General features: G+C 62.2%; 2 protein-coding genes across 2 annotated transcripts; one reads left to right on the plus strand and one right to left on the minus strand.

The window, feature by feature from the left end:
- The first annotated feature begins 6,718 nt into the window (after positions 1 to 6,718).
- Positions 6,719 to 9,420, plus strand: IL17C (interleukin 17C). Its single transcript, XM_075939890.1, has 3 exons — positions 6,719 to 6,849; positions 8,175 to 8,476; positions 9,171 to 9,420. The coding sequence occupies exons 1-3, from the start codon at positions 6,832 to 6,834 to the stop codon at positions 9,418 to 9,420; spliced, it is 570 nt and encodes a 189-aa protein (XP_075796005.1). The 5' UTR covers positions 6,719 to 6,831.
- Positions 9,421 to 15,277: 5,857 nt separating this feature from the next.
- CYBA (cytochrome b-245 alpha chain) lies at positions 15,278 to 25,114 on the minus strand. Its single transcript, XM_075939889.2, has 6 exons — positions 24,954 to 25,114; positions 19,391 to 19,460; positions 18,386 to 18,460; positions 17,282 to 17,365; positions 16,459 to 16,540; positions 15,278 to 15,787 (listed from the first exon to the last, which is right to left on the minus strand). The coding sequence occupies exons 1-6, from the start codon at positions 25,009 to 25,011 to the stop codon at positions 15,593 to 15,595; spliced, it is 564 nt and encodes a 187-aa protein (XP_075796004.1). The 5' UTR covers positions 25,012 to 25,114; the 3' UTR covers positions 15,278 to 15,592.
- Between the last annotated feature and the right edge of the window lie 529 nt (positions 25,115 to 25,643).

The raw sequence follows: 25,643 nt of genomic DNA on the forward strand, positions 1-25,643 counted from the left end.
AGAAAGCCCCATGGCTAAAATGGCCATTGGAGCTTTCTTGCACAAGAGAGCCTCCACACTGCCATGGGCGCTCTTGCGCAAAAGCACATCTCTCACATGGCAGTGTGGACGTGTTCTTGCACAAGCCTTCCTGCACACGAACCCTTGCGCAAGAAGCCGCCAGTGTAGACATAGCCCTGGAGTATTTCTTCCCTCTGTCCCAAACGCTCTTCCCAAGTTGATTTCCCAGTGCGGTCGGGCGACAAAGCCATTTAATCTGTTTCTGGAGGCTCAAACACTGGGCTGCAGCCAGAATTTCCATCCAAGGCCAGCTGTATTGTTCGACCCTTGCAGAACCGCCGTCAGGGAGGTAGCACTATCCCCGCTTTTCAGATGGGGAAACTGAGGCATGGTCACTACGTGACATCCCCAAGTTCACGGTGCAAATCGGTGGCAGAGCCTGGAGGTCCTGGTGCTGAGGTTGGCGTTTGAACCGCCTGCCGGTGCTGCCTCTCCTGAGCCTGCTGTACCACTTCGTGAGCAGGTGTGGTACCACAAGCCAAGCACCGTCAGTGGGCAGAGGATGTCAGCTGAGGGAGAACCCACCCCTCCTACTGATGAGCCAGGGTCCTAGCAATCCTTTTGCTATGGAACAGAATGTGTTTTACAGAGCGTGTTTCGTTTTTACGGGCGGGGGGGACCCTATGCCCTAGATCAGCGATGGGCAAGCGAGGCTAGTGCGTGGGTCACACGAGTGGCCCTCCATCTCAGGGGGCCGCAGGATTCTCGGCACCAGGCCGGTCTCCTGGGAGAGGGCAGCGTCGCTCACTGCGCTTGCTACCTAGAATGTGCGGGGGGAGCCGTGGCAGCGCTGTGATTGGCTGCAGAGGGAGCGCCCGGCTCTTGCAGTTGGTGTGCGCAGTCCACACGCCCCTCACTGCACACGCGTGTCCCATTAGCAACACCAGCAGCAAAAACCACTGCGCGGCCGAGAACCTGGCAGCCCTGCACGCGGGCAGAGGCAACACAGTGACTTGTGGGCCACGCACAACCCCGATGGGCCGCAGGTGGCGCACCCCTGCCTCTAGATGCTCAGCTAAATGGGGCTCTTCTCTGGCTCTCCAGATTAACCGCATCCCCACCCACCCGAGGCTGGCGGGCGTGGGGCTGACCACCTGCTCTGCCTCCCTCAGCTTCCTCCCACTGTCGACCCCGGCGGGCGGGTGATACAGTTAATAGCGCCAGCCCAAATAACCGGCGTTGTACGGTGTAGCCTGTTCCACTGATCCCTCTCTAGGAAAGTTCAGTGGGAGAAAATGGAGGTTTCATGGTTTTGCTGGAGAATTTCACCAGGCAGTGAGGGTCCTTGGTGGTGGCTGGGATGCACTGGCCAGTCGCACGGTGAGTGCCTTTTGACAGGGGAGAGGGTTTGAATCCTACACCCTCGTAGCGCTGCGCTACCCAAGTCTCGGTGTGAGATGAAACTGCTCAGGCCGCGCTCGGCCCTTGCCCCGCAAGGCCGTAACAAGCCACGAGAAACAATTCAATAGAGGGGACGCAGGTGCCCTGGGGAGGCCGTTTGGGTAGGGCTGGACGGAGGAGATGGTTGCTTAGCCCAAGGGGCTCTGTGCAAAATCCGCTGCTAGGTTTGGCGGATTCGCCGCCAGCTCCGAGCTTGACGTTGGCCGCGGCAGGTGGAGGCCAACGCAGCAGTGGAGCCTGCCGCAGCCTGGAGGCGTGACTCAGTGCCCAGCGGAGGGCCGCAGGCGCCCATGGGCGCTGGTTCTCGTGTTGACGGTGCAGAGTGGGTGGGTCTGAACCTTTCCCTGCATCTTCAGCCGCAGCTGGGAGGCCTGGACCCTTCACCTCTTCCCCAGAGCGCCTGCCACATTCTTCAACTTCCAGTAGCTCTGCTTTGACTTTCCTATCCTAAGGGAGGGCCTGCATATTTCTGGGAGCTGCCCAAACCCGGCCGCCTCCTGGGGCCAGTAGCAGGCTGGCTCAGGTCAGCAGTGACCTGTCCAAGGGCCACTTATGTAAAGGTCGTGAACCTGCTGGTTAAAAACAAAGCTTGCTGGTGGCATCGGGTGGCTGACTTGAGAGTCCTGGGGAAAGGGGCTGGTCAGGGTGTCCCCCAGTTTTGTGACCTGAATTTGCTGCTCACAGTCTCCCTGCTATGGCCACGGAGAGTTAGAGGCACTTTTTGCTTCCTACCGCCTGTTTCCTGCTGGTTTTCCTATGCCCCGCACTGCTGGGATCTGTCCCCTCCTGGGGACACGGGGATCCGGCCTCAGAGGCGACCGGCTACCAGGGTCGCTTGGTCTTCGTCGTTACGTCCACCTGCTTCCGTGTGCGCACCGGTAACGTTCGAATCCCTCGGGCCAGAGCTGGAAGTGGAGCGCCAGCCGTGCTGACCTGCTGCCCGGCTAGGACGTAGTGGCCGTAGGAAATGGATCCAGCCCCCGAGGCTCAGGGCCCCCTCCCTGCATTGGGGAGCCCGTACTGTCGCTCCAGACCCCCCCACCTCGGGGCTGGCGCGCACAACCTGCCAGGCTGAGCCCCCCGAGGCTCTGGTGTGCAAGGGGAACGGGGGAGCGTCTCTCCCCCTCAAGGGCTACAGCAACGAGGGGTTTTCTGCTTCTCACTTGCATGCGGCCCCCAACTGATTTTTCTGGGGTCGGTGGCCCCCGACTCAAAAAAGGTTCCCTGCCCTAGAGCGAGCGGGGAACCAGCCTTTGCTGGGGCTCACCCGCGGCTGCAGCCCGGTTGCCTCAAGCCAGCAGTTTGGGGAGGATGTGGCCTTGGGGCGGTTCCCTCCAGTCCACGGACAGCGAATGAATCCGGCCGGGGCGCAGCCCCCCAACGAGCCGAGCGCGTCCCCATCGTTCACTGGCCTGGGCCCAGTCGCCGCACCCCTTCTCCCAGGGCCCTGCGGGGGGCCCAAAGCTGTCACGTGTGCGCCCGTGGTTGTGCTGGTGAGCCCCTGCCCGGGGGTCCCCAGCCCTGCGGTGCCTGGCCGGCCTTTCCCAGGGGTGCCCACGGCAGGACCTCTCCCCCGGCTTCAGCCCGCCTGGAACACGCGTGCGAGCGACACGGGCTGGCGCCCGCATCCCTGGCTCTGGTGCAAGTGGCATGTGGCCTCCGGCGCCCTCCCCTTGGCTCTCTCCCAGGCAGGGGCCCTGGGTTCATGGACTGGGCCCCTCCAAGCAATTCACCTGCAGGCACAGCACTGGGGGGGCATGGACCCTTTCCCGGCGGGTAGCGGGGCTGGCAACCCTCGCTGTTGGGGGGGTCCTCACCAGCCCAGAGAGCCGCTTAGGAGAGTCTGTGCCCCCCGCTCACAATGGAACGGGGTGCAGGGGAGGGGACAGCGAGCGGGGACCCCCAGAGGTCTGGGTGCTGCTCCGCAAGGGCTCGTCTGCAGGGAGGGGCATATCTCCGACTCCAGGGCAGGGTCTCCTTGCTGGAGGCTGGAGAGCGCCCGGCTGCCTGGGGGAGGGGGGAGGGGGGAGGAGTCGGACAGATGCACCAGCTGGGGGGGGGGGGGGCGCATGTCCAGGTGCTTTGCCCCAGAGAGGTAAGAATCTGAGAAATGGGGTTTTGTGGACAGAACGGCTGCTGCCCCCACCTCTACCCCCCAGCCATGGCACGTGCTGTGCTGCTACCTGCAGTGGGGAGAGGCCTTAGGAGGGAGAGTGTGGGGGGGGTCATGCCTCACTGCTCCTGATCGGGGTTCCCTATAAGCTGAGCACTTGGGCAGCCCCCCCAGGAGAGACTCAGGTGCCACCCAGCTGATTAGCTGAGTGCCCAGAGTGCCTGTTTTTATGGGTGGTGCGTATCTACATATTCCTGGATGCACAGAACAAAATGTATTCCGCACATGGTCCGCATTAGAGGGCGCACCCCTCCTGGTGCCTGATGCTGAGCTTCAACGCTCAGCCCTGCCCCCGTGCCAGCCCTGAACTGTCCCGAAGTCGCCTGCGCAGAGGTGGGCAGAGCGCCTCACGCCGGCGCTGACCCAACCTGCCGCTGCCAGAGAGATCTGCCTCCCCGTGGCCGTGAGCACCCGGGCCAGGGACTGCTGCCTCCCTGTCTGAACCTGCAGGATCCGGGCTGGTCCCTGCAACGGCCTGTTGCCTGGGCAGCGCCGGGCCTCGGGGCTTCTGTGGAGCACTGGCCCATCCCCACACCGGCTTGGGTAGGGGCCGGGCTCGGCTGCCCAGCTGGCCTCCCAGCCTTTGGCCACGGTCCCAGCGAGCTGCCCTTCCCCTCAGTCCAGCGGGGTCCAGCGCCCGGGCCAGGGAGCCGGCTGGGCAGTGCCTGGAAAGGCCCGTTTCCTGGGAACCGTCGGCAGCCTCCTCCGGCCAGGCGCTCAGAGCCGGCTCGCCGGGTTGCTTTTCCCAGAGAACGCTGCGCTGGCTCTTAACCCTTCAGTGGCTGGGGGGGGGGGGGAAGCCACGTAGCCAGGAGAGCAAATGGGGGGGGGGCCTGACCACGGTTCCCATAAGCCAGTGATGGGCCACCAAGACGAGTGAGTGTCCCCCCTTTGTCGCTGGGGGCCGCACGATTGAAATCCAGGGGCGGGCAACCTGCGGCCCACGGGGCTCCACGCCGCGCTGACGTGCTGGGTCACTGGAGCCCCCCAGCCGGCTTTGGCAGCGCCACGAATCTGCTGGTTCGCCCCCCACCCCGTCCCTCCCAGAGTCTGAACGGCCCTAAGCAAGGCGCTGGGAGGCAGGAGGAGGAGGAAGTGCGAGGCCCTAGTGCACGAGGGCTGTGGGGGGGCAGGCAGAGGTGGAACCTCCGTGGCCCTCGTGACACCGGTGGGCTGCCCACCACTGCTGTCCGCTGGGTGCTTGTGCGACCGCTCAGCCGAGATCCAGAGGCCACCCAGCTGATCAGTAGAGCACCCGCCGCTAGGTTTTGTTTCGGCGGGTGTTGCACATGGGCACATCCCTTGGTGCACATTAATTATTCCGCACAGGGACAAGATTAGAGGGCATGTTGGCCCCAAGCTCCAGGCAGCTGGGCAATGAGGGCCTGCTAGCCCCTCCTTGGCGTCCCGCCCCCTTGCTGCCCCCAGGCTCCAGTCATCACCTGCCGCATGGTCACGCCATTGCTCAGATTTGGGTGGGCTTGGCGGCTACATAAGGGGGCTGTGATCCTCCCTGGCTCAGCTGGGGCTACGCTCCTGGTGCCCCCTACCCTCCGGCCTCTCCCAAAGAGCCAGGAAGTCTGGAGCCCCCTTTTTGCAGTTGGCTCAGCCAGACCAGATGTGCCACGTGGCCAGACCTCCCTGGCACATCCTGGGATGGGGGCGTGTTCCAGCTGCGGGCTAAGGGCACCTCTGAGCCGTATGGCAGCACCACAGCTCGTTTCTTGGCTTGCACCTGCCCACCTGCCTTCCTGACATAGGGCCCCCCCCCCTTGTTCAGCTGCCCCTGCCACAGGGCAGCCTGGTTCTGCCAGCCCTGCGTGGGGCTGATGTCTCCTGCACACGCTCCCTTCGGGTCCTTGTCCCACACTGGACCTCGGTCACGCATGAGTCTCTGCCACGATTCACCAGGGGCCCTTGGCCAAGTCACTACTCTGTGCCTCGGTTTCCCCCTCTGCAAGCTGAGGGGCGGTGAATGTCCCAGCTGAGACACATAGAGCAGCATTTGTAGCCGGGCGTCCTTTGCCAGCTGACGGTGTGCCAGGGGCAGGTTACGACTCGGCATGGCCAGGTCTGGTGCCGCAATGCCTGGCGGATTCCCCTCGGGCCTGTGTCTTCCTGGACCCCTGTAAGAAGAGTGGATCCTGCATTCGCTCATCCCGGTGGCCAATCTGCCACCTCATCAGGCAGCCCCCCTACCCCCAACCCAACCCCCTTTGTGCTGGGCACACCCCAGCCTAGCAGCGAGTCAGACAGCTGGTCCTAGAGGCAGTGGGCAAAGCCAAGGTGGGCGGGGAATGAGCCATGAGGACCCCTCACAAGCGCAACAGGGGGTGTATCTCCCCTCCCCCTCCGAATCTAACACCAGGGCTACGTCTGCACTGGCATGATTTTCCGAAAATGCTTTTAACGGAAAAGTTTTCCGTTAAAAGCATTTTTGGAAAAATCACATCTAGATTGGCAGGATGCTTTTCCGGAAAAGCACTTTTTGTGGAAAAGCGTCTGTGCCAATCTAGACGTGGTTTTCCGCAAAAAAGCCCCAACTGCCATTTTCGCGATCGGGGCTTTTTTGCAGAAAACAGTACTGTGCTGTCTACATTGGCCCTTTCGCGCAAAAGTCTTTCGGAAAAAGACTTTTGCCCGAACGGGAGCAGCATAGTATTTCCGGAAAAGCACTGATGATTTTACAGGAGGTCGTCAGTGCTTTTCCGGAAATTCAAGCGGCCAGTGTAGACAGCTGAAAGTTTTTCCGCAAAATCAGATGATTTTGCGGAAAAACTTGCCAGTCTAGACACAGCCATGGTCCCTGGGTCCCACTGCGAAGGGAGCCACATGTGGCAAGCCATAGGGAGGTAAGAGCCTGTAAATACAAGCCGCCCCCCCCCATTACCCCAGCTCTCTGCCCCGGGGCCACCTCGCCCCTCCGCTGCCAATGATTAACACGGATTGCAGAATAAAGGAACAGACTCTGTCCTGCCCAGGAGGAAGTAGCCGGTGAATTGAGAGAAGGAAGAGGAGCCGGGCTGGAGTTTCCAGGCGTGTGCTGTCACCTCCTCCCAGGGCCAGTATAAATTCAGGCAGCGAGCTGCCTGGCCAGAGAACACCTGTCCCTGCAGCCTCCTGCCATCCCTGAGGGCAGCCAGCCTCGCCTGAGGACGCGTCGCCAGCTCCGAGCCCGTAGGCCTGCCCGCTGCGCCATGGATTCCACCAGCACGGTGAGGCGGCTGCGTCCATTAGCCGCTCGGGGCAGAGCCTGCGGGGGGTGGCAAAGCAGCTGGGAGTTAAGTAGGAGGGGGGCTGCAGGTCGGGGGCATGGCTGGCCAGGCTGGCACGGTCGGGGGGGTGCAGGTCGGGGGCGTGGCTGGCATGGTCGGGTTGTGTGGTGCTGGCGACGTGGAGATGCTGGGTGCACACGGGGTGTACCCACAGACACGCCGCAGGAGTGTAAGGCTGCATGGCCGTGTGTGTGTGGCCGGGCACACTGCGCACTGAGTGGGTGTATCCATAAGCTGCGGGTTCGTGTGCGTGGGGTTGCGTGTACATATACCCACTGCTGTGCTGGGAGGGTACATGTACATATGCACTTTGTGTGTGCACACATTGTAGCGGTGTGTCTGTGTGTGAATGGGGTCATACAATATATACACACTGTGTAGTGCTGCATGGATACATATACATGTGCTTGGTGAGTGTGTGTACATATATCAGCTGTTGAGGGGGGTGGGTACAGCTATAAGCTGTGGGTTTGTGTGCAGGGGACATGTGTGTATAGATATAGATATAGATATATAGCTAGATCGCTACACACTGTGTAGTGTTATGTGTGTGTACATATGTAAGCTGTCGAGAGGTGTGGGTACAGATGTTAGCTGTGGGTTTGTGTGCAGGGGGCGTGTGTGTACATATACACACACTGTGTACTGTTACGTGTGTGTGTGTACGTATGTAAGCTGCCGAGGGGCGTGGGTACAGATGTTAGCTGTGGGTTTGTGTGCAGGGGGCGTGTGTGTACATATACACACACTGTGTACTGTTACGTGTGTGTGTGTACGTATGTAAGCTGCCGAGGGGCGTGGGTACAGATGTTAGCTGTGGGTTTGTGTGCAGGGGGTATGTGTACATATACACACACTGTGTACTGTTACGTGTGTGTGTACGTATGTAAGCTGCCGAGGGGCGTGGGTACAGATGTTAGCTGTGGGTTTGTGTGCAGGGGGTATGTGTACATATACACACACTGTGTACTGTTACGTGTGTGTGTACGTATGTAAGCTGCCGAGGGGCGTGGGTACAGCTATACACTGTGGGTTTGCGTGCAGGGGGTGGGGGTGTCTGTACCCACACACCGTGTTTGTGAAGACGTGGGGCACTGCACAGCCCCTGGCCTCGTGTGTACACGTGGGTGTGGATACTGTGTAACGGCTGCTGGGCCGGTTCCCAGCAGCGGGGCTCCCGGCAGAGGGAGGCGGTTTCCGGGGCAGGGGGGGCTCCCTCCGGCTGCGGCAGGGTGTGCGCTGACCTCCCCGCCTTTGTCCTACAGGGGGTGCTGTGCGCCCTGTTCCTGCTCTGGCTGTCGGCCGGCCAGGTCCATGGCCGGTCCCGCCGCCACCAGCATCACCACTGCTTCAGCCAGGAGCAGCTGCAGGCGGGGGAGCTGCCCACCCACTTTGTGAGCAGGCACATGAACTGGGACCGGCACGCCCCCGTGCAGCTGGTGCGGCTCCTGGAACACGAGGGGGACCAGCGACGCAAGCGCCAAGTGCAGGGCTGCCCGAACCTGCAGCTCCAGACCGCCCTGCACAGCGAGCCCCACGAGCGCTCCCTCTCCCCCTGGAAGTACCGGTGAGCATGGCAGGGTTTGCAGGGGCGGGGGGCCCTTAGCCGTGCCGAGCCGGCTTTGGAGAAGGGGCAGCGGAGCCTAGTGATCTCAGCTCTGACCCTTGGGCGCACCTTTCCCCCCCCCCCCCACCCCGGCTGTGCCTCAGTTTCCCCTCCTGGGGGCCGAGCCTCGCTGTCCCTCACTAGTGTCCCTCCCGAGGCCAACCAGACCTGTAGGCCAATCTCCAGGAAGGGCTTCCCTGTGGAGAATAGGGGTTGTGAGTTGTCACCCACACACAAGAGGAGCAAAACGCTCCAGTCCCCTTAACACTGACACTGTCCCCGCATTCCCTGCTGGGAGGGAGCTATCACTGCACCCGTTTCACAGATGGGCAAACCAAGCCCCATGATGTTCATCAAAACTGTTTCCCTTGGGTCTGTCCTGTAGAAACAGGCCCTGCACAGATTCCCAGATAGTGCAGCCATGTAGAATCATACAATTACCACAGCATGCAGGTGGGGCACCGAGGCGCTAAGTGACTTGACCAAGGGCATGTTGGACATTAGTGGCAGAGCTGGGCAACTGGCACGGCTTGGACACTGACTTGAGTCCAGGCAGCTCTGACTGAAGTCAAGGGGAGCTGGCGGGTGGGTGCCCCAGGTCACACAGGAAGGGGTATTTCCCAGGGCGTGGCCTGACCCGCCTCCTCTCCTGTAGCATTGACGAGGACGAGAACCGCTACCCGCAGAAGCTGGCCTTCGCCGAGTGCCTGTGCAGCGGCTGCATCGACAGCAAAACGGGCCGGGAGACGTCCGCGCTCAACTCCGTGCTCATGCACCAGACCATGATGGTGCTGCGCCGCAAGCCCTGCCCGCACAGCGCCAACCCGGGGACCTTCGCCTTCGACGTGGACTACATCAAGGTGCCGGTTGGCTGCACCTGCGTCCTCCCTCGGGCCAGCGGCTGAGCAGGCGCCGGCAACGCAGGAGCGGCCGACCTCCTATGGAGCCAGCCGGTTTCCGGCGTGTGAACCCCAGATCCATTGCGTGACTGTGTCACGCCCTCAGTATGTTTGTTTTAAAGCATTTATTATTTATTGCAATGGTAGGCCCTATGGAACCGTGTCCCTGTCCCTCACGGGGGACCCCACCCCTGCAACCCGCCTGCTAGCCCGCCGGCCGCCAGGTGACCCTGAAATCCAACCCAGCAGCTGCCACGCTCAAGCTGCAGGTGAACGCCATGAAAAGGCCTATGGAGTCCCATGCTTCAGGGCCCCAGCTGCCTATGAGCCAGCAGGGTCAGGAAGGAATTTCCTCCTTGCTTGAGTTTGGCACAGTAAGGTGCCTCTCTTGGGAGGCGTGGGGGAAGGCATTCCTTCTTCTGAAGCAACCGGCATTAGCTGCAGGACGCTGGCCGGTTGCGGGGGCTCAGTCAATTGTTTGTGTGTTAATTACAGCCCTCATGCCTAGCTGGCCCTAGGGTGGATAGGCTAGGAGCAAGTCATATGGAGTCAGGTGACTGCGTTGTGCCAGGCACAACACCTGTCGCCTAGCAGAAAGCTCGTCTTAAAAAACAAGAAAAAGAAAGACATTCTGGTCGGGAAAACCTGGCAGTAAAAGCTGCCCAGTGAAGCAAGAGGCAAAGCTGGGGGGGAGGGGGCGGCCATACCCTTAACTCTGCCCCACAGGGGCATGGTGTGTAATGTTTTTTGAGCATTGTCCTCGATTGTGTCACTGGGCAGCCTTACGATGCTCTCTGGGCAGGGGGGGGCCATGCGTGTAGTTCCCTACCGAATCCAAGCCCGTTGGCTGGCCAGTGAGCTGGGACGTGCAGCGCAGGGAACCGTGGGCCGCCCACAAGGTTGGGTCCGGCCCACAGCTGGGCCAAAGGGGAGTAGGGCCCGCGAGCCGTGCCGCTGATATGTGCTGTGTATTTATTGGTTATTTATTTCGTTTGGGCTGATGCGCGCCGCAGTGCCCAGAGCTGGAGGAGGCAATGCGAGGCCAGGGATTTGGCTCCGGGGAGGAGGGCGGTGGGGTGTCCCCCACTCCAGGCTTCCTCCGCTGACTCCTTCTCGTTGGCAAACCCCTGAGCCCGCTCCAACCCTCTGGCTGCCAGCGGGCCCGACTGCGGACAAGCTATTTATTGGAGCACCCTGTGTCCTTATTGTGAATGCTGGTTTGTGTGTGCGTGCGAGCATGCCTCATTATTATTGTTATTTATACCAAGCCATTATTTATTGTGGTCCTGGTAAGCCACGGTATTTAATATTGCCTGCACGGGAGCAGTGCCACTTTGTTGACTGTCTCTTGTTCCGGGGAGGGAATTCCTCTAGGGGGGAAGGCCGGGGACATGGCCGAAAGGCTAGCCAATAAAGCTTTTATTCCCTATGGAAAACATCCAGGCCTCCGCCTTGTTTGTGCTAATGCCAGACGCCGTTCCACGGTGCGGACCGGGAGACTGGGTGAATGCCCGTGTCCTAAGCATCTCCCCCCGGCAGGACCAAGCACCGTCTACAGCATCCCTGACAGGTGTTTGTTCAACCAGCTCCTCCATATCTCCAGGGATGGAGAGTCCACAGCCTCCCTGGGCAATTTATTCCAGTGTTTAACCACCCTGACAGGCAGGAAGTTTTTCCTAATGTCCAACCTAAACCTCCTTTGCTGCAGTTTAAGCCCCTTGCTCCTTGTCCTGTCCTCAGAAGCCAAGGAGAACAATTTTTCTCCCTCCTCCTTGTCACACTCTGTTAGGAAATTGAAAGCTGCTCTCGTGTCCCCTCTCAGTCTGCTCCAGACGAAACAAGCCCAGTTTTGGGGTCTCTAGGGGGTGCGTCCATCGCACGGTGATCTGGGGCTCCGAGCAGCATGGCCCCGGAGAGAGGACGGACAGAGTTCAACACCCAGTGGAGCTGCCTGGGAGCCACAAGAGAGCATAAGGGCACATTGGGTGTGCTGGCGAACGGCTGTGATCCGGGGAGGGAGGCCCAACCAGGCCGCCTGGGTTGTGCGCTGTGTCGTGGCAAAGGGCTGCAGGTGGGGTGTGGCGGGGGTCTGAAAAGGAGCGAGCGACCCAAGGGTGGGCCCTGCCTCATGGAGAGGCGGAGACAGCTGGGAGCCTGGGCCCAGCTGGCCGCTTCCCCCCCATTTCCGTCACCAGGGCGGACGCACCCTCCGACCTGAGGCACAAGCCTGACTGTGCGCCCCACTAAGTTCCACGCCTGCCTTTTGTGGTGCACCAGGCCTGGGGGTGAGCCGGGGCACCTGTCACGGCCTGTCCCCCCCCCCACCAGCCTGGAGCGGCCAGCCACGTTTCCCTTGGTAGGGCTGGTGTCCCATAGCACACCCCCCCCCCCCCCACGCTGTAGGCCCCGCAGGCGCCTGGGTCTTAGCATTGCAGTGGCCAGTTTGCCAGGTGCCGTGGGCATGTACCCAGAGCCAGGGCACTCAACTGGGATGTTCCTGCCTCAGCCCCCTGCACCAGTGTGACGGGGAGGAGGGATTTGGAGCAGCCTCCATGCCCCCTGCAGGTGTCCGCGCTGAGGGCATAGACTAGGGTGCCGCAGGGTGCCCGCCAGCGCTCCAGCGACACTGCTACACGGTGGCCAAGGCACGGCCCAGCACGAGCATGTCCAGACACGAGGCTGCAGCTTGGGGGAGTAAGGGGGGGAGGAGCTCCAGTATCCAGCCTCCCCCCACCATCAGCTAGAGCCTTTTGATTTAGCTCCAGTACAACTAGGCAAGGCCACACCTCCCCCCATGGGCAGCAGCTCAGGCACCAACTGGAGATGGGAGCAGAGCCCTGCAGGTCTGGGGCGCGGGGCGCAGGGGGCAGGGCGTTAACCAGTGGGACTCCTGCTGCACACCCTCCCACTGGGCAAAATGCTGAGTGGTGGGGTTGGTGCAGCACAAAGCAGGCCAGGGCTCAGCTCCGCAGCCCGACCGGCCCAGACGGAGCCACCACCTGCCCGGCGAGTAGCAGGGCCTAGTGGTCCAGCATCGCCCCTTTGGCTCGCGTAGGCACCTCCATTCGTTGGGGGGGAGGGGCTCCCCAGTCGCTCAGTGATTGGCTGGGCGCCTCTATGGTATGGGGCGGCTGGGCGAGGCACCCCTGGGCCCAGTGGCATGGGATGCCCCAGCTGGGGAGAGCCACCCCTAGCCCCGCCCCATCTGCCTGAAGCCACGCCCCTTCAACAACTTCCCCCGCCCAGGCCCTCAAGCCAGACCCTTCCCGCCCACCCCGAGGGCTGGCAGCCAGGCAGCACCTTCCCTTGCCTGCATCAGCCCCAGCCCATGCCCAGTGGCCTTAGACAATGCAGCCGAGGCTCCACCCAGACCTCAGCCCCGTGTGGGCCAGCCCACGGCACCGGCACCACCCTGCTAGTGGTACAGGCCAAGCCCCCGGCCCCTGGCTGCGGGTGGGGGGGGCCCTGCTAGTGGTACAGGCCAAGCCCCCGGCCCCTGGCTGCGGGTGGGGGGGGCCCTGCTAGTGGTACAGGCCAAGCCCCCGGCCCCTGGCTGCGGGTGGGGGGGGCCCTGCTAGTGGTACAGGCCAAGCCCCCGGCCCCTGGCTGCGGGTGGGGGGGCCCTGCTAGTGGTACAGGCCAAGCCCCCGGCCCCTGGCTGCGGGGGGTGCCCTGCTAGTGGTACAGGCCAAGCCCCCGGCCCCTGGCTGCGGGGGGGGCCCTGCTAGTGGTACAGGTCAAGCCCCCGGCCCCTGGCTGCGGGGGGGGGCCCTGCTAGTGGTACAGGCCAAGCCCCCGGCCCCTGGCTGCGTGGGGGGGACCCTGCTAGTGGTACAGGCCAAGCCCCCGGCCCCTGGCTGCGGGGGGGGGGGGGCCTGCTAGTGGTACAGGCCAAGCCCCCGACCCCTGGCTGCGTGGGGGGGACCCTGCTAGTGGTACAGGCCAAGCCCCCGGCCCCTGGCTGCGGGGGAGGGCCCTGCTAGTGGTACAGGTCAAGCCCCCGACCCCTGGCTGCGGGGGGGGGGCCCTGCTAGTGGTACAGGCCAAGCCCCCGGCCCCTGGCTGCGGGGGGGGGGGCCCTGCTAGTGGTACAGGCCAAGCCCCCGGCCCCTGGCTGCGTGGGGGGGACCCTGCTAGTGGTACAGGCCAAGCCCCCGACCCCTGGCTGCGGGGGGGGCCCTGCTAGTGGTACAGGCCAAGCCCCCGGCCCCTGGCTGCGGGGGGGGGGCCCTGCTAGTGGTACAGGCCAAGCCCCCAGCCCCTGACTGCGTGGGGGGGCCCCTGCTAGTGGTACAGGCCAAGCCCCCGACCCCTGGCTGCGTGGGGGGGACCCTGCTAGTGGTACAGGCCAAGCCCCCGACCCCTGGCTGCGGGGGGGGGGGGCCCCTGCTAGTGGTACAGGTCAAGCCCCCGACCCCTGGCTGCAGGGGGGGGGGGGGTCCTGCTAGTGGTACAGGCCAAGCCCCCGGCCCCTGGCTGCGGGGGGGGGGGGCCCTGCTAGTGGTACAGGCCAAGCCCCCAACCCCTGGCTGCGGGGGGGGGGGGGGGGCCTGTTAGTGGTACAGGTCAAGCCCCCGACCCCTGGCTGCGTGGGGGGGGGCCCTGTTAGTGGTACAGGCCAAGCCCCCGACCCCTGGCTGCGGGGGGGGCTGCCTGCCGCGATCCAGGCTGCGCTGTACCAGGCCTGTTGCCATCACGGTGCAGCATCAGCAGGGAGCTACAACAAAGAGGGGAGCCGGGGGAGCCCGCTGGGGCCTGGGGATGGGGTACAGAGCCACAGCACCTGGGGGGCTTGGGCAGGGAGGGGCGAGGCAGGAAGCTCCGCGCCCTTCCCCATGGGCCACGCCGCTGATCCCCTGCAATCTCAAGCCAAGCAAGCCCAGAGCCTGGGGGGGGCAGCCCAATGGGAGCCTAGCACGGCCATTGCCCCCCACATGGACACTAGCCCCATGGCTGGGGAGCTCCTGCTGCCACTGCCCCTCCATGGGCCGCCTGGGCTCGTAGGACATCAGCCGGCCCTCGCCACAAAGACCAGGCACAGATGGGCCGCGAGTCACGGGCCTGGCCTGCCCCCCAGGATGGGACAACCCTAGACCCCCCCTCCCCTCCCATCCCAGCCCTCTGGGCTCCCCTGCCCGCAGCTGACAGCCCTGGCAGAATAGCACCGGCAAGCCCACAGCACCCCCTGCAGGCCAGAGCTACAAACTGCCACCCGAGCACCTGGGGCTGGGACCCGCCCCCCAAGGAAAGTCCTGGTGCCCTCCTCACCTGAGGCAGGACCTGGCTCTCTGACCCCCGCCCGCTGGGGGGCCGTGCTCCGCTCCCCTACATGCTGCTGACTCCCTGTTATGGGCCCCCCCGTCATGAGCAGCTGCCCTGGAGCCCCCCCTGCTGGGCGACCCCCACCCATCTGCCTGCCTCCCCCCCTCAGGCAGCCAGCAAGGGAGGGGGCACGCAGGCTCCAAGCAGCAATGGCCCCAGAGCAGCGTCTCTTCTGGCCTGTCACCTGCTCCACCCGCACTGGCCACAGGGGCTTCTGCCCCCACCGACCCCCAGCAGGGTGAGCCCAGCCAGCGCCGGGCCTGGGTGCTACACATCCCCTCCAGGAGCCACTCAGCCTCCTCCGCCTACAGGAGCCCCCCCCAGCTCAGAGAGACCCTTGGGCGGGGGCTTCCCCCAGCAGCCAGCGGCACATGCCCCCCCCGCCGCCCCTGCCGAGTGGTGCCATGAGGCTCCGCAGGGAAGCCCTGGTCCCCGAGGGGAATGGGGCAGGGCCCAAGTGGCTCAGCACCAGCCCAACAACATAGCAAGGCCCAGGGGGTCCCCCCTGCCGGTCCCCCCGCCCCCGCTCACCGAGATCAGAGACTGCTTCACTCGTTTTATTTCGGAGTCCAAAGGAGACAATCCAAGGATTGTCATCCAGCATGGCCAGGCCTCCACCCAGGGGAGGTTCCCCCCCCCGATACACCCCCATAGGCAGGGTGGGCCCCATCGTCCTCCCTGTGCACGTGGCTGGCAGGCTGTGACGCTAAGAGCTGGGGGAAGCTGCCAGGGGAGCAGGCTGGACCCCAGAAGGGAGCAGCAGTGCAGGCTACGGAGCAGGCTGCGGGGTGCCCGGCTGCGGGCGGAGCGTGCTCGGTCCGGCTCCCCCGCCGGGTCAGCGCGCAGGGCGGAGCCGTTACTCGGCCTCGGAGGTGACCGGGATGGGGTTCTCCTGGGCGGCCTCCTCCAAGGGCTGCTTCTTGCGCGTTTCCACCGGGGGCCGCGGCGGGGGCATGCTGGGGGGCTGCTTGATGGTGCCTCCTCCCACCGGGGGCCGCTCCGGGGGCTTCTTCTGCTCAATGGGGTTCCACTCCTCGCCCCGGATCGCAGCCTGCAAAGCAGCCCCCGCAGGGCAGTGAGCACCCAGTCTCCTCTCCCCGCCCCCCCGCACAGAGCCCCCCCAGCCCAGCACTCTCCCCTTCACCCTAGGGGCGCCCCGCCGGCCAGCCTCACTCTAGGTGCACCCCGGAGGTTTTCAAAACGCTCAGCATTTGAGGGGGACAGACCTCGGGAAACGGGGGGGGGGGGGGGGCTTAGCAGTGTGACAGGCTGTATTGCAGCTCCCAGCCAGCTCTGTGCCAATCCAACTCATTAACCCCTCCCAGGGGACTGGAGCTAAAGATCAGCCACGGTTTGTGGATGGGGAAACCGAGGCACACACAGGTCAGGTGAGCAGCAGAGGCCGCTGGAATGTCCCAGTCCCCTGCTCTTATCCTTCACTAGACCATGCTCCTTCCCAGACCCAGAAATAGAACCCAGGAGTCCTGCCTGCCTCGTGCTCTAACCACTAGGCAACGCCGCTGGGTGGCAAATAAATTCTCATCGGCTATATCCCTGGTTAGAGCACGAGCAAGCAAGCGGATTGTCAGAGGCGTGAGACACGCAAGGGGAGTAGAAAGACAGACGCTGGGGGCCGAAACCACCTGGTCTTTCGGCGTAAGCCCCTAGAGCTCCTATTCTTCAGCTCACGAGACAGGTAAGGTGACAGGCCTGTGTACTTACCAATAAATAGATAGCACTTGCTATGGCCAGACACGCAGTGCCCAGGATGGTGGATAACAGGAAACCCGCAGGCACCGCCAGGCTGAGAGAGACAGAAGTTTAGCTCCTTTAAGACAACCCTCCAAATGATTCAGAGTAAAGGTCTGTGAGTAACAGGGGGGGACGGGGTAAAGGTCGGTGGGTAGCGCAGCAGAGAGCCGGTGCTCTCCAGGGATCCTCAGGGGGGCCGCAGACTCCCCATGTCCGTGTGCCCAGCAATCAAACGCTTTTATCCGCTGGTGAGTCGAATCGCCGGTTCTCTCTCTGGCTGGCCAGACAGAAAGCGCCTGTCTGCCATGGGGGAGTTGGGGACGGGCACAGGGGCAGGCTGGGTACGGTGCCAACCCCAAAGCGGCAGCATGCGTTTCACGGGGACGCTTCGCCACCCGCTCCTGGCTTCTCCCTCGGGCAGCCTTTGGGGGATTGTAGCAGACTCAGATCCAAGCCCAGGGCCAGCCCGGCCCACAACCCGGGGCCGGCAGAGCAGCCCGTTTACACGCAAACTCCCTGCAAAGCCAAGCTGGGGAGACGCCCGCCATTTGACCGCCAGGAGGCAGGAACCGATACGGAAGCAGCCCCTGCCGAGAGCAGCTTCCCGTCCCCAAAGGAAAGATCCCACCTCCTGCTCTCTCTGCATCTGCCCTGAAGGCTCACAGAGCGCAGCCCAAACTCCGAGCCACGCGCACAGCCCTGCCGAAATGCAGCCACCTCTGGGGAGGAACGCAGCAGCTCACGGGGCACCCAGCGCTGCATAACACACGGCCGGGCAGCCCGCCGGACTTACGCAGCATGCAGGATGGCCCGGACGTAGTAATTCCTAGTGACCGGCCCAAAAATCTTCACCACGGCTGTCAAGTACTTCTGGCCACTGCGGGGGGTGGAGAGACAGAGAGCACACAGAGAAAGGGGGGCTCAGAAAGGGTTCCCAGAGGATGGGGCACATGCCCCTCACCGCCCTCACCACGCCCTGTCCTCTGCCCTGACCAGGGCTTAGCACGCTCACCCGTGCAGCCGAAAACATGGGCGTGCAGAAGTCTCCTCCCCCGCGATCACCAGCGAGCAGCAAACAGCAGTGACCTCAGCCCTGGCTCTCCGGCACATGCCAGGCATTCAGGGCAAAGAAAACCCGGCTGCTAGGGGAGCCAGCTCCCTGGATACGGCAGCAGGGCTGCGATACGCAGAGACGCGAGCCCGGTTGCACCACTGCAGCTCCCTTACGGCCTCCTCGGCTCACCCCCCAGCAGAGTCCTTTCAGCCATGAATCTTAGGGCTATGGATGCTTTTAACCTCAGTCAAGCCATGGACACGCCCCCCTGCCACAAGGCAAGACTTTAACTAGCACACCATCCTGCTGGTGGAATAAAGCCGCTCAGCCATGTCTCATGCCCCCAATACTGCTCAGTGATTCTCCTCTAGTTCAGCCTGGAGACCTGCGATGGAGCAGGAGGCAGCAAGCTTAGGTGGGGCCTTCTAGCCTGAAGAACACAGCAATTGCCAGGCAGGATCAGCTAGCCCAATAGCCTGTCTTCCTCCAGCACCAACTGCATCAGGGGAAGGGGCGAGAAGGTCGAGTGGGCCTGAAGCATGAGGATTTATCAGGTTTCATCCAAAGTAAACTAACCAAAGATGCTCTTTTCAAGCCTCCCCATCTAAATCTTTCTTTCGGATCCTGCTAAGCTATTGGCCCTACTATCATGTGGCAATGAGTTCCGCAGGTTAGTTATCCATTTCCTTAGCTTTGAGCATATTGTCTCCTTGCTTCATGCCAGTCCATTGCTAGGGAGGGCAACATGTGGTGTCGGGGGAGCCTGATCGGAGAGCCAGAAAAGACTCCTTGCAAGATCACCCCCCACCCCATAGATAGAGACAAAAGTGGGGTGATCCTTACCATCTCTCCATGGTGGAGCCCTTTTTCCGCTTCCCTCGGGGGTATTCCAGCAAGCAGACAAAGACCCCAGCTGCTCTAAGAGGGGCCAGTTAAGGCAAATAAGCTTCCCGGTCCTCCCACCGGTTACGTTGACACGGCCTAACCGGAACAGTCCGTGGCAGCCCAGCTAAGCCACAATCCCCCTGTGGCCGTGGACCACGGCCGATGTTCCAGAGGGAGACAGTGCCTCTGGGCAACTAAGCGACGACTGGCACAGGGTACCACCAGCTGAGCCCCCGGCAGGGGGAAGAGATGTTTGCCCTGCGTGAGGCTGGGCCCCCCCGCTTTGCGCACACAACGACAAAGGGGGTTAACCAGCAGCGTATCCCAGCCTCAGCGGCTGGGCGCTTGAATGCTTGGCCCATGGAATTCAGCAAGTCAGTTTCACTGCTCATGTATAATCAGTTCCACTTCCGGGTTCTAACACCCTGGCCCCAAAGCTGCTGCTGTTCGGTCTAGTAGTTGGGGGAACATACGAACGGCCAGGCTGGGTCAGACCAAAGGTCCATCTAGCCCAGTGCCCTGTCTGCCGACAGGGGCCAATGCCAGGTGCCCCAGTGGGAATGAACAGAACAGGGAATCACCAAGTGATCCCTCCCTGTCACCCATTTCCAGCCTCTGTCAAACAGAGGCTAAGCACACCTTCCCTACCCATTCGGGCTAAGAAATATTGATGAACCTAAGCTCCATGAATTTATCTAGCTCTTTTTTGACCCCTGTTGAAATCTGGTCTTAACATCCTCTGGCAAGGAGTTCCACAGGTTGACATTGTGCAAGAGGAGTTTGAAATACCCCCATCCCACCAAAACCTCTTTTCTTTGTGACTTTGTCCACTTGTGAAAGCTTTTCCATTGGCTCTCCCAAAGCGCCGGGACCCTGAAACGGAGCCCTCTGTCAGGAAAATGCAATCCCAGGAGGCTCTGCCAGCGAGATGCCGGGGAACGGGGCGGTTCTGGAAAAGGATACATGGAATAAGCAGCAAACGGCCAGCCTTTGAACTGCGCTGCCACGGCCACGATCCCTCCTGCCACTAGAACTGAAAGACAAGGGAGAGAGAGAAGGTTAATAAAGCAGAGGAAACGTCCCCATGCGCCGTCCTAGTGGTACCCGACTGCGGAGTGCCTCTGAACCCGGAGCAAGCTCTTCTCCCTGTGACTGCTCCCGAGCGATACTAATCCCCGGCCTTGCCGTTCATTGGGTTCCCCACATGCCATGACGGACAGTTGTATTTAGAGAGACTAAAGTCCAGACGAGATATGGGGCTGCCCCAGTTTTCATGCACTACAAAAATAGCACCCCCAAGAGTAAGAACATAAGACTGGCCAGACTGGGTCAGACCAAAGGTCCATCCATCCCAGCACCCTGTCTGCCGACAGTGGCCAATGCCAGGTACCCCAGAGGGAATGAACCAAACAAGGTAACGATCAAGCGATCTCTCTCCTGCCATCCATCTCCATCCCCTGGCAAACAGAGGGCAGGAACACCATTCTTTATCCATACTGGCTAACAGCCATTAATGGACTTAACTGCCATGAATGTATCTAGTTCTCTTTTAAACCCTGTTATAGTCCTAGCCTTCACAGCCTCCTCAGGCGAGGAGTTCCACAGATTGACTATGTGCTGTGTGAAGAAGAACTTCCTTTTCTTTGTTTTAAACCTGCAGCCCATTGATTTCATTTGGTGGCTCCTACTACTTATATTGTGGGAACAAGTAAATAACTTTTCCTTATTCACTTTCTCTGCACCACTCATGAGTTTATAGACCTCTCTCATATCCCCACTTAGTCTCCTCTTTTCCAAGCTGAAAAGTCCCAGTCGCTTTAATCTCTCCTCATATGGGACCCGTTCCAAATGCCTAATCATTTTAGATGCCCTACTCTGAACCTTTCTAATGCCAGCATATCCTCATATTGCCCCTCCATGGCTCCCTTCCCCCCGCCGTATCAAGCCACACACAGAGCCCCTATTAGATTTTCCCGGTTGTTTGAATCAAAACCTTTCCCCGGAGGAAAGCTGGAAACCGGATCCAGCCAAGCGAGTTGCAAACTCAGCCGCGTCGGTCGGTATACCCGGGAGCCGGGCATCACACGCGCTGCGAGGCATTTGGCCAGTTACACGCCATCTAGCCGGGTGTGGCCATGGCAGGTCAGCCCGGCCCCAGCTATGCCGGTTTCCATCCCATGTGGGCCAGCAACAACAGACAGCAGAAATCCCCTGCAAGCTCAGTGGAGGACGGGTTTCAATGCCAGGCCAGGGAGGAGGGCATCGGGTGTCACTGCGCCTGGCACCCTCGGGCAGGCGCATGTCCCTGCAAAGGAACAGGACTGCTTGGGGACTCTGCTGGTGGAGCGAGGGTCGGGTATGGCGGTAGAGGGTGAGGAAGGATGAACTCGGGAGAATTTCGTGGAGCTCACAGCTGTAGGCCCCAGTCACTGCAGCGACAAAACACTAGTCCAGGACTAGCGACCGTCATGGCTTGGGTACCTGTCCACAAGAAAGCCCTGCCGTTGCCTGCCCGGAGACAAGCCTTGAACCAAGCTGGCTCCTTCACCAGGGACAGGAGGAAGATCTCGCACATTAACCAGAAACCCGGGCTGGGAATCAGCAAAGGGACTTTCCCAGGGTGTCCCGAGAAGCCACGCGCAGAATCTCTCCAACCCACGCGGCCACAGCGACCGAGCAGAACCCACCCCCTCGCCGGCCAAGCCAGCCCTCCCCAGCGAGGACACAGCTGCCTGTGGGCCCACATCTGCCAAAGGGCCCCGGCCTGGCAGGGCAGTTTCACGTTGCCCGAGAGCAGAGCCAGTTTTGCAGGAGGGCTGCGCCGAGGGCCTACCTCCGCCGGCAGCCGGGACAGGAATGCAGCTCTCCCTCTGGTCAAGCCGGTCCCCAGGCTGTGCTTTCAAGCCGCAGCCCTAGAGGAGGGCGTGGGTCCCGCGGGGGATGTGCTACAGCTCAGAGGCAGGCCCAAAGTTAAGAAACTTCCTTGTTTCCTGGTAAGTTAGTTGCTGCCACATTCTTGCCTTGCTTCACAAAACACACACGGCCTTGACATTCCCAACGCCTCCCACAGGGGCCGGGAACCCTGCAGCCCAGCATCCCCTGGAGGGAGAGATTCCCAGCACCACTAGCTCTGGGAGACCAAGCAGCCCCATTGCCAGGACCCATGCACTGGATTCGGTTCCTCTCAGACAACCAGACTCCTGGTTCATGTCTAAACAGGGGGAAAAAACCCTCAACGGTGCAAGGCACAAGCCCTCCCCCAGCCTGGAATCTACCCCCATCTGCAACTCTCTCCCACCTTTCCCAAGCCCAGGAGTGGGCAAGATCCGGCCTGCCAAGCTGTTTGATCTGGCCCATGGTCACCACCCTCCGGGAGCCAGGAGTCATTCTCTGCTCAAAGTGGCTGGCAGCTCTTTCTTCCCGCCAGGAGCACATGGCACCTAGAAGGAACCGCCCCTTCCTGCCTGAGGCCCCACCCCTTCCAGGGGTTCAGCCCATGCCCACCTACCAAAATTCATGAAGCGCCCCCCCCAAAAAAAATTATTGCCCGCCCCTGCCAAAACCATCACCCTCCTTCTGCCTCCCACTGCACGTTTTGGGGACTTTCTTTAACCCACTAAACGTGGGTAATTTGCACTTGCAGGGATAGTGGCAGGCACACACTAATTAGGCGCCAATCACTAATTAGGCAGCTCCCCAGCTGGCACGGGTAAGGGGTCCAAGTGCTACGACCGCGCCTGCCTCGGGCCACAGGTCGGATGCTACGTGATGGATGGAGGAGCCTTCTCACCAGACAGCCTGGTCCATCCATGCCTTGCGTCTGGCCAAAAGCCACTGGCGTTGGGACAGGTTCCCAGACCTGCCGGACCCACCCCGATCCAGGCGGGCGATTGCTAACGCTTGGGCACGGGCATAGGACTTGCCAGCAGCTGCGCGTTTTGCTTACAGCGTTGCACATTCCCGTTTATAAACCGGCCATTTGCGGGTTTGCGCTTCCGGCAGGTGCTGGCCTGGCAGCTCCCAGCTGCTTCGTTTCTCCCCAGCTCCCTCGCTCTGCGCACGTCCCCATTGCAGAGCTGGCAGGAGAGCCAGGGTAGGTCCACCCTGCAATGGGGGAGCGTCCCACAGTGGGCGGCGGTGGCTAGCTTAGAGGGAGCCAGCTCAGTGAAAATAGCAGCGTGGCCGCAGCATGAGGGAGGTGCCGCAGAATGTACCGGGGGGGCTAGCGCATGGCACCCCCTTGTTGTTCAGACACACTGCTATGGCCAGACGACACGCCTGCCGTTCCGCCCGCCGCCAATAGCCCAGAGCCATCCAAGCCAGCAGGAGTTTTGCCAACGACTTCAGTAGGCCCCGAATTTCACGCCCAAGGGACAGTATTTCGGGCTACCAGTCTGAACCCTCACTGCCAGCAAGGGGGCCAGGCTGAGGGTGGATTCGGAGACGACCAGCTGTCCATAGGAACTAGGCCGCAATGCAGCGATGGGCCACCCAGGCTAGCGAGCCAGCCGCACAAGCAGCATCCGCCATCTCAGGGCGCTGCAAGATGTTGCACCCAACCCAGTGTCCCGGGCGAGGGCGGTTTTACTCCCTGCGCTGGCGTACCTAAAACGTGTGGGCGGTGCCGACTGAACCGTAGCGGCGCTGTGATTGGACGCAGAGGGAGCGCACAGCCAATCAGCGCACACCTCACTTCACACCTCCTTGCTTTACATGCGCGTCACTTTAGTAATACAGGTGGAACCTCCCTAGTCCCAACCAGAGAATACAGGTGCCGAACCAGAGAGTCTGCCAGGAGGTCAGTATTGTCTGGCAGCATGACCAGCCCTGCCACTGCTTGCTGGGCTCTGAGAAGACACTGAGGGGTAAATCAGAGCTAAATCACAGCACAGCCCAACTTTATGGGACCGCGGGAAACTTGGCCACACCCACGATAAGTGGACAACTAAAGTCATGCCGGACCACGGATGCTGCTGGACCAGAGAGCGCCAGACTAAAGAAGTAGAAAAAAACAACTGTGGATGGAAAACCAGTGGAATCTGGCAACCCTGCGCACAGGCACGGGTAACAAAAGGTCTCACGGGCCACACCTAGAACTCCGGCAGACTCCAGGTTGCCCCCTGTCACCATGTCACCCGGTGGTGACAGTCACCTGACGGTACCAACGCCCAGTCACAAGCAGCAAAAGGCTCCCTTCCTGCCATCTCATTCCTCTCTTCCCGCCAGCCCCGCCCCCGCAACACCCACTGTGTCCTGATTCCAGCGTCGGCGAGTCCCAGCGACACAACCGGCTACAATCGAGAGATTTTCCTCGCTGGATGCCAGCTAAAGCAAAGTTTGCAACCAGGTCATGGCTCGGGCGGGGGAGAGGGACCTGCATGTCACAAATCCATGGGGGATCCTAGCTCCTTCTCTGGAAGAAGAGACGCCTGCACAAACTCTTCCCAGCGGCAGAGCTGTGGGTCAAGCGGAGGCCTGGCTCCCTGTTGCAGAGTCGCTATGTCCCTGGGGGAGGCCGCGTGGACGCTGTCAGCCCTGTGTGCGGATATTTATTTCCCTTCCTGCACGATCCTAGTTGCAAGCGCTTTAGACGGGGGTAACGGCCTTCGCACGGGGGGCGGCACGGTACAAAGCAGCACAGCTCCCTGGTGTGAACAGGGCCCCGTGCACTCCGGTGTCGCTACAGAAGCGAAGCTGGTGGCGCAAGCAGCGAACCCACCCTGCGGTGGGAGTTTTCGTGGCCCTGTTATTACCAGATGCTATCAGGCCAATGGCAGCGCCTCCTTAAGCAAGAGGCCTCAGAGAAAAACAGCCCCGCTGTTTCCTTCCCCATTTCAGTCTTTCACTTCCTCAACCCTGGCCCAACCACTGCCCGAATGGCCAGCGCTGCCCTGCGGCCCCTGCTGCCCAGGCCCCCCGGGCGGGGGGTGGGGAGTCTTCAGCGAGGATCTTGCAATTTGGGACCTGTGAGGGGTGGGCTTTGCTCAGACCCCACGACCCAGAGAGGAGCCTTCCCTTGGCCCCCCAGTGCCAATGATCCTGGGACAGGCAGGCAGCCACTTCCAACCTCCTCTTGAGCCCTGCACCCCCCTCCCCAGCGCCTACCAGGCCAGCCCTCGTCCACCAGCACCCCCCTGCTCCTCCCTCCCCCAGCTCCCCTCCCTCCTCCTCAGCTCCCCTCCCTACCCCCTACCCCTGCTCCCCTCCCTACCCCCAGGTCCCCTTCCTCCTCCTCAGCTCCCCTTTCTACCCCCTCCCCCAGCTCCCCTTCCTAGCCTCCTGCTCCCCCTCCTCCTCAGCTCCCCTTCCTACCCCCAGCTCCCCTCCCTCCTCCTCAGCTCCCCTTCCTACCCCCTTGCTCCCCCTCCCCCAGCTCCCCTTCCTACCCCCTGCTCCCCCTCCCCCAGCTCCCCTTCCTATCCTCCTGCTCCCCCTCCCCCAGCTCCCCTCCCTACCCCCCTTCCTCCTCAGCTCCCCTCCCTACCCTCTCCCCCTGCTCCCCTTCCTTCTTCCCCGCCCCACTCACTGAGCCCGGACGCCAGCGCCTGCTCGTTAGCCCACATGGCCCACTCGATGCGCCCCATGGCTGCGCTCTGGCTGCACCAGCGGCAGCCCGGGGACCCACTGCGCCCCGGCCCGGCCCGGCCCCGCTGCTGGCCCCGCCCTGGGGCAGCGGGCCGCCCAGCGGCGGGCGGGGCTCTCGGGGCCGGGCCGGGGAGCCGCACACGGAACCTCCCTCCCCCGGCGGCAGCGGGCCCGGGGCGCCGCCGGCTCCGCCGCCCGCCCCCTCCCCCTCCCCGCCGGCGGGGGCAGCGCTCAGCCGGCACGCGGGGAAACTGAGGCACGGGAGCGCAGCGGCCTCCGGCTGCCAGCCAGGAGCCGGGCTCAGGGAGGCTCCTTCCTCTGCAGCTGCAGGGCTGGGTCAGGCGGGTGCTTGGCTGGGCTGCTTCTCAGCGGCTTCCCGCCCTGCCGAGGACCCTGCGCAGGGTCAGGCAGGAACACCGTGGGCAGGGGTCAGTGCCAGGCTTATGGTGTCACCCCTCCGCTGTAGGACACTTGTGGGGTGCTGAGCGGAGGGGGGGGGTCCCTTCTGCTACGAAAATGCTAAGCCTGGATGAGCCACGGGGACTCTTGGCATCAGTGGTAGGGCTGGGAACAGGATCCTGGAGTGGCAGGGCCTTGCTCTCAACAAGGTTAAAGCTGGGGAAACTGAGGC

This window comes from Pelodiscus sinensis, chromosome 12 (genome assembly GCF_052426305.1).
Source record: "Pelodiscus sinensis isolate ZL-2025 chromosome 12, ASM5242630v1, whole genome shotgun sequence".
Lineage (NCBI taxonomy): Eukaryota > Metazoa > Chordata > Testudines > Trionychidae > Pelodiscus > Pelodiscus sinensis.